The 8,557-nt window shown below is 34.3% G+C and overlaps 2 protein-coding genes across 2 annotated transcripts; one reads left to right on the top strand and one right to left on the bottom strand.

Annotated features, from left to right (window-relative positions):
* The first annotated feature begins 1,512 nt into the window (after window positions 1-1,512).
* On the top strand, window positions 1,513-2,872 carry LOC100814398 (probable carboxylesterase 8). Its single transcript, XM_003529937.5, has one exon. It carries the CDS (start codon window positions 1,614-1,616, stop codon window positions 2,616-2,618), a length of 1,005 nt encoding a protein of 334 aa, XP_003529985.1. The 5' UTR covers window positions 1,513-1,613; the 3' UTR covers window positions 2,619-2,872.
* A 3,504-nt stretch (window positions 2,873-6,376) lies between these two features.
* LOC100813863 (probable carboxylesterase 9) lies at window positions 6,377-8,557 on the bottom strand. Its single transcript, XM_003529936.4, has 2 exons — window positions 7,877-8,557; window positions 6,377-6,997 (listed from the first exon to the last, which is right to left on the bottom strand). Exons 1-2 carry the CDS (start codon window positions 8,405-8,407, stop codon window positions 6,569-6,571), a joined length of 960 nt encoding a protein of 319 aa, XP_003529984.1. The 5' UTR covers window positions 8,408-8,557; the 3' UTR covers window positions 6,377-6,568.

The following is an 8,557-nucleotide window of genomic DNA, read 5'->3' as shown; positions in this document are numbered from 1 at the left end:
CCTCCAAAGTCGACTTCTCAATCAAGAAAAAATCCCCCTTGAAAAATCGGCATCCTAAAGCTGATTTCTCTTCGACATAAAGGAAAAAAAAAGAGATGACTATCTTGCTAGATAATTTGGTAATTAATTTTTTATGATTTTTAAAATAAAATTTATTATAAATATGTTTTTAGTCCAATAAAATAAGTACATTTCGATTTTGGTTCTTATAATTTTTTTCTTCCACTCCATTCCTCTAAGTTTGAAATTATTATTTTTTATCTCCCTAAAATGTAAAATGAATGGATTATTATTTCATGACCTAAAAGAAAATGTTACCGCTTGTTGCAATATATGAGAGTCAAGTGATATCAAAAGACATTAAAATAAACTAACCCACCAAAATATATATCAAATATAAAACAATCAAAATATATAATAATAATAATAATAAATCATCAAAAGTTATCAATAATCAATATAACCTTCAAACACAATCATCAAAATCAATCATCAAAGAAAGACAATCAACATAACTATCAAACACAGTCATCAAAGACAATAAAAAAAAACTAAATCAAAAGGAATCATAAAAAGCAATCATCAATGACAATAAAAAGCAATCATCAAAGACAATCAAAACTCAATAAAACAACATTCGTAAAAAACAATCATCAAAGTCAATCAAAACTCAATAAAAAACAGTCATAAAAAATTAAGAGGGGGTAAATTACCGCTTCGTGTCTTTTCAAAATGGTTTGAAGATATGTGTCATTTAAAAAAAAAATTTCTGATTTTTTTCACGGGTAATCAATTACAGGTGTGGTAGTAATCGATTACAGAGTGATATATTGAAAGGTCATAACTTTTGAATTTGAATTTCAAGAGTTCCGTGGCTGATAATCGATTATAAACCTCTGGTAATTGATTACAAGTTCAAAATTCAAATTCAAACCCCTCTTTAATAACTATTTTTTAAAATTATCCTATGATAATCAATTACAATGCCTAATAATCAATCAATAACCAGAACCTTGAATATCATGTTTTGAAAACACTTTAGTCTCAGAAGTATTACTTTACCTCAAAACAAAATAATATAGTAAGAAAAAATTAATTGTGTCTGAAATAAAAAGTTTCATATCTAATTAAAAAAACATTTTATTACCCTAATAATAATGATGTTAAATTTATGCGGCTAAAAACTGCATGGTGCATATATACATTGATGGGCAAACGATAAAAATGAGTATTTTTTTTCAAATTTACTAGGAGTAAAATTTAAATTAATATTTTTGTTAAATAAATATATAATATATTTTAATATTTTTATTTAAATTTAAGTCTTTTTATTATTTTTTACATTCATAAAAAAATCATAACATAATTTATAACTTCAATTTAGATTTGAATGTATTAATTTAAATTTGACTCCATTTAATAAATTTGAAAAAAAACAAGTATTCCCTTCTGATGGTTTGCCCTACATTGGGATCATCTCCATGCAAGACGCTACCCTACCCTACCCATGACAACTGACAACAGTCACTCATTTACCTTCTTCACAGTTCACACTCACATTCGCTTTCAATAAATCTTCCTTTCTTCTCAGTTTTCTTTCAACAAAAACAACAATGTCCGAACCACCACCACCTTCTTCCTCCGCCATGGACCCCTACGACTTCCTCAAAATCAAACTCAACCCTGACGGCAATTCCCTAACCCGAAACTACGTCGTTCCAACAGTGCCCCCTTCGGCCACCACCCCCTCTTCCGAACCAGCTCTCTCAAAAGATATCCCTCTCAACCCAACCACCAACACCTCCCTCCGCCTCTTCCTCCCAAACCCCCCTCCCCCCTCTGCCGCCAAACTCCCCCTCATAATATACTTCCACGGCGGCGGCTTCATCCTCTACCACCCCTCCTCCCTCATCTTCCACCGCTCCTGCGCCGCCCTCGCCGCCTCCCTCCCCGCCATCATCGCCTCCGTTGATTACCGCCTCTGCCCCGAACACCGCCTCCCCGCCGCCTACCACGACGCCCTCGAAGCCCTCCATTGGGCCCAGGCCCAGGCCCAAGCCCAAGCCCAATCAGACCCGTGGCTCCGCGACTATGTAGACTTCTCAAAAACCTTCCTCATGGGAAGCAGCGCCGGGGGAAACATCGCCTTCTTCACAGCCCTAAATTCTCTCTCCCTCTCACTCTCACCTCTAAAAATCCTCGGTGTAATCATGAACATCCCTTATTTCAGTGGGGTCCACCGTTCCGACTCGGAGCTCCGACTTGTCGACGATCGCATCCTTCCGTTACCGGCGAACGACCTCATGTGGTCCCTCTCGCTGCCAGAGGGCGCGGATCGCGACCACGTGTACTGCAATCCGACGGCTGTGGATAACGAACACGGCGACGCGATCGGACGGTTGCCGCCGTGCTTCATCAACGGATACGGTGGGGATCCCTTGGTGGACAAGCAGAAGGAGTTGGTGAAGATTCTGGAGGCGCGTGGGGTGCGCGTGGACGCGCGTTTTGTGGAGGACGGGTTTCATGCTGTGGAGCTCTTTGATCAGGCTAAGGCATTTGCTTTGGGGCAAAACATTAAGAACTTTATACTTTCTATTACTTCTCAATCCTCCATGTGACTTCTCCTGGAATATCCACCTCGTGTGATTCTCTGGGTATAATATCATTTTTGTCTTTTATATTTTAGTATATGTTGTTTAAAATAAATAAATATGTAATCCAGGTTTTAATTTCCAAAGTTGCATTGTTATCGATGAAGACTAGAATTCTTCGAGCTGTAATGGTTTCGATCTGAATTTGTTATGCATTGCTGTATGTACTCTTGTACTCTTGTTGTATTGTTGTGTGACTTCTACATATGTTAATAGTTAAATAATTACATATATTGACAATAGCTATAAATATTGTTATATAATGTAGTATATATATGCAGTTGAAAATACCGATCGATCCTCACACTATAATTACATATTGAGAAGAGCTATTTGTTATGGAAAGTTTTACACGGATAATGTGTACATCCTAGCTTGTTAGTGTATATATAATTCAGATTTTATTGATTTTCTTCTCGGGAAAAGTAGGTAATCAATCAGATTGTATTTAATTACTAGTAACAATACATTTTTTTTTATCAGCAAAAAGTATATTTCATTGTACGGGTACCAGTGGACTAGTAACAATACATGAGTACTGGATGAGTGATTACAGTATTAATGATATTATGTCTTAAGTTTTCGTAGCATTGAAAAGTATGCATAACCTATTTCACGCCCTTAAGTAAGGGTTAATGTGGATAAGGATTTACTAGATGCAAACTTTAGACTTTGTCAAGGTAGGAAATGTTCCTTGTAATAGTGTCTTGGGTATGGTGTTGGTGCTAATCAAAGGAAGCTAATCACTTTGCAGCCTATTATTGACTAGTTGAAGCCCAGGCTTTCAAGAAAGGTAAGCATTTGTCTTGGTGAATCATTTTGATTATTTCTGTTTGAATTAGTCCTTCAATTTATATCTTTAAAATTCCTCAAAGGTGCTGAAAATCCTCCTTATCTAGTTTCAAAAGATCTTTTGCGGTGGTTGTGATAGTACTGCTAAAAAAGTAGCTTGGGTTACCAAATATAGTGATTTGTGGCTAGGCCTAAAAATTAAAGGAGACTCGAGAGTTAAAAAATTCGAGTGGTTTAATTTAAGTCTTCTTGTTAAATGGAGGTGCAGGGTGCTTTATGAGGACCTGCATATGCTTTATGGTGCAGTGTCTTGAAGGCTAGATGCGGTTTGATTTTAGTTAATTTGCAAGTCTCAAAGTCAAAACCTTCTATTTGATTGAAAAACATTTGTAAATTAGGTTCCTATAAAACTTGAGTATTAGGACCAGTTTTAGCTAGGTAGGGTTGAAGAGAAACAATTAGGAGTGGATCGTAATAATATTTTTTTTGGGAGAAAACATGTGGCGGTGGCTAAATTAAAAGACCTTTTTACCTAGACAATTTAATGCTACTATATATAGTATGTCAATTGATAAATACAAGAAAGTAGATGAGATTAGTTATTGGTCATAATTAAGACGGTTGGGATAGGTGGCTAAACTGGAGGCATAAATAGTAAATCTGTTTTCTTCTACCAAGCGTATGAGAGGAAGTTTGATGTTTTGATGTTTTGGTGTTTAGCATATGAGTGGAAGTGGCAGTTGCACAATTTTCTTAAAAAAAAAAATTCTTCCAATTTAATTAGCCTATGCTTTGCTGCAAATTCTATCATCTTTCCAAGATGTTTGGCATATGGTAATTTCTCGACTTCAGAAATGTTTTGGAAAACATGTTCCACCATATAAAAAGTACGTATACTAGCCTTCTTTTGGCAATTATGTTATTGTTTTCCCACGCGATTAAATGTTTTTAAGAAATTAATTCTATAGGAAATTCACTGTTTTTGCTAGCTCGTATACCACAGAAGGTGATTGCATTTATTGTATACTTGCATGTTTGCTCATTGTTGTACGTTTGGATGGGATTTTTTATGATTTTGCCTTCAAATGTAAAAGATCACTACTTGTAGCACAGGGGACTGTTAATGTAAGCCAAACATGATTAATTAACTATGGGTGGTTTGTAATAACTTTTTTTATAAGTTCTTATAATTTAGTTGCCATTATTTGCTTTTTTAGTTGCTTTATTTCTTATAATTATGTAAATGCCATTTTAAAGATTGGTCATAATTCAATTAGTTATTAGATTCTATATTAATTGTGTCAATTTATTTTATTAATTGACAAATAAAAATACTTTCAAAGGTCTTGTAAAAGTAAAATTAAAAAACTTATAATTAAACTGTCAAAATGATCCAAATCAGATTGCAAAAATTTAATTTAGTCGATTGAATATTGATTCATCTTTTGGTAGTTGCTTCCAAAATCTAGACACATTCTTCTTTTTAGCCAATTGATATGTCATTCCAAATTTTAAAGAAGATGTCAAAATCATATGATAGATTTTAATCGTTATAAGTAATATCATAAAATTGTGACAAATAACCTTTCTTCTATTTGATGAAAGAAAATTGTAAATTAGGTTTCTACAAAACTTCTGAGTACCAGTTTTAAGGCTGAAGAAAAAAGAATTAGGAGTGGTAATATTGTTACTTTTTTGGGAAAACATGTTGTTAGCTTGGTTCTTTGTAGCCAAAAAGACCTTTTCCCTAGACTATATGTCAATTGATAAATACAAGAAAGTAGATCATGAGGTTGATTATTGGTCATAACACGGTTGGAGTCATGACTTCTTTTAGGAAGAAGGTTTACTCACTAAACTACACTAAATATTTCTTCTATTAATGTGCTACGTAAAAGATAAGGCTGACAAGAGGAAGCTGGACTATTAATAATAAAATAAAATTCCAAGTTAGCCTATGCTTGGTTGCAAAATCAATTCTCTTTCCAACCTAAATGTTTGGCATATGATAATTTCGTTTCTTCCAAGAATTTTCGGAAAAGCATGTTCCATATATAAAAAATAGTACTAGCCTTCTCTTGCAGTTTTTGTTACAGTATTCACGCAAGATTAAATATGCTAAAAAAGAATGTATTGTTTATTCCATAGGAAAATCACTCTGTTTTTTGCTTATTAATTGCACAGAATATTCCTTGCATTTGTTCTGTACTTGCAGGTTTGCTCGTTAAGTTTGGTCACTGCTGTATGCTTGTATGGGATTTTATATGATTTTGCCTTCAACCGCAAAAAAATCACTATTTTATTTGCAGCACTAGGGACTGTTCAAATGCAAAACAAAAGCTAAGTAGAAATTAACAAGTTGGTTTAATTCTCTGATATATGTTTCTTTGGTTTCCTTGGATTTTTTGGAATAGTAAAATTTTGAATATCTTGAAAAATATATATTTTGACCATTTTAATCCAACTCAATAAGATATTAAATCATTTTTGGTATATTATGATTTTTGTGAAAAACTTTTAATGTAACGATAAATTTTATCTAATTAAATGGTATAATAATTAATCAAAATTATATTGTAATTTAATCTATTTTCATTATTTTTAAATGTATAATATATAAATGATAATTACAATCTTAAGAGTGGATTCAAATTATATGTCCATTCTTTGTAATTCACGATGCATGCATGGTCTTATTATCCGACTCTTGCATGTTGCTTCTAATGATGAATATTGATAGTGTATACGAAAAAGTTTATATATCCCTTATTTGTGTGTTCCAGTTCATGTCTCACAACCACAAAATTGACATATTATTTTAAAGTATCTACTTGCATTCAGTTTTCTTACATTACCCCACGAATAGAATTATATTCAATGAATTTTTTTTTTTATTAGTGAAACAAGAATAACAACATAATTAGGATCAGACAAGTGATTTAGATTAATCCTTAAAAGAAAAGTCTAATATAACTCAAATAATGTTGACTTATTGGCACATGCTGATCGACATGGTTACAAAACTTCAGAATCATAATAACAACATTCTTAAAAACTTCAAAATTGCAGCAAAGACTCAACCAAAAAAACTTAACAAAACTACAAAGCTTTACAAACCAAGCAACTCAACCAAGAATAAAGTCCTTGGCAATATTTATAATTGAACTAGCCCTAGCAACGTCCACCATGTCAATATTATGGAACCCTACTTGGTCAAACCGAGCTTCCACCTGCACCCCACACTTGACCAACATGGTCACAAACTCCTGTTGTCGATCCACCATGATGTCCCCATTGTACCCAACAACGAGGCACTTCCTCAATTTCCTCACATTATCAAGGTGCGGTCCCTTCATCATAGGGTTGCAATACCTATGGTCACGGTCTGTCCCCTTAGGCAAAGTCAAATTCCACATCACATCCAACACCGGCAAAGGCAACGTTTGGTCTGTCGCATATCTGAGCTCCGACGCCGTTCTCTTTTCCCCTCCAAACATGGGTTGGTTGATCACCAACCCACGAATCCTTAAAGGATCTAAATCCAAGTCAGCAACCTGCATGCATAGTGGCTCTATATTATTTCTAGTCCTTTGTATAACAAACAAATGAAAGCAATTTTGCTTCTATTTGTAAGAAATATAGTCCTATTTTAAGATGAATTAATCATGGGTATGGCAAAAGAACTCAAAGATGCTTGTTTTATAAACTATTAGGTGGAGGCAAGAACAATTTGTAAAATATTCATACTCGCAAATACCCAGACTTTAAAATTATTAAAATACTATGAATTATATATAAAATAAATGACTCAATTTATTTTTTGTATAAATATATATGTTTCAAAAATATCTACTTTTTAGCTTTTTTTATAATTTTTGTCTAACATTTTGAATTTTAACAAATATTCACGCACGGATTATATGATATTTTAGAAAACAAAACTTGTTCTAGATATCATTTTACAAAACTAATATCGCATTAAATATTTCTATGAAACTATCCTTAATTAATATTTAGTGAAAATAATATATGATAAAATTAAATGAATCCTTGGTTAAAAAGATAAATGATATATTAAAAAATAACTTAATGTATTTTATGAAATTTAAAAATTAATTATATTTTTTAATAGCTGTAACAAAACCTTAAACACTAGAAGAGATGAAGTATATACTATAAAATTCATGAAAATCTTTTTAACATGTAGCAGTGTAGGACACTAGAAGAGATGAAGTATGGAAGGACTACTACTTATACTTGCCACATATTTCACTCCACTCATTGTCTTTCCTAATTTACTAATATTTTTATTTTAAATTATTCTTTTAATTTGTAATGAAGTCTATTAATGAGATACTAATTCATTTTTCATATAAGTAAATATATTCAGATGGATCTTAGCTAAAAAAATTATTGGCTTATAAGAAAAAAACCTGCATGGAAACGTTGAAGGCTATGTTTGCCCCGGAGTCACAGCCATAAATGTAGACCCTAGAGGCATCTCCATAATCTTTCAGCCACTGCTCTCCGTTGGGGTCGTTCATTTGTTCTTTCACCCACAAAACCGCGTCGCGCGCGTCCTGGTACATCGCCGGGAGACGGTTCTCCGGAGCGAGGCGGTAGGAGGCGGAGACGACGATGGAGGGGAAGTCGCTGGCGATTTGCGTGCATTTTTTGTGGCAGCCGGGGGCGGCGGGGCTGAGGAACAGGAAGCCGCCGTTGTGGAAGTAGATCACGATGGGCAACCGCGCCACCGTGTTGTCGTTGGAAGGGAGCCTCGTTGGTCGGAAAATTCGAACCCATGTTTCTTTATTGGAGTCTAGGGTTATGTCTTTGCTGACGGTGGCGGTTCCCGGTGATGGGTCGGGGTTGGCGTCGACGGTCGGGGTCTTGACGGCGCGCGTGACAGTGCCGTCCGGGTTGATAGTGATGCCAAGGTGCGTGTAGGGATCGAATTTGGACATTTTTTTTTCTTTCTTTGGGTGTGGTTGTTTCGTTGAAGATATAATGGAAAATGTTGAAACTGTGAGTTTTAGGTTTTAGGTTAATGACACATGCATGCAACCACGTATGGTGAATGATAATTTTTCTTGGTGCGATAGAGTAGGTCAGCC

Source organism: Glycine max, chromosome 7, assembly GCF_000004515.6.
Source record: "Glycine max cultivar Williams 82 chromosome 7, Glycine_max_v4.0, whole genome shotgun sequence".
In the NCBI taxonomy this organism is placed as follows: Eukaryota; Viridiplantae; Streptophyta; class Magnoliopsida; order Fabales; family Fabaceae; genus Glycine; species Glycine max.
This window is presented reverse-complemented; position numbering and strand designations above follow the sequence as displayed.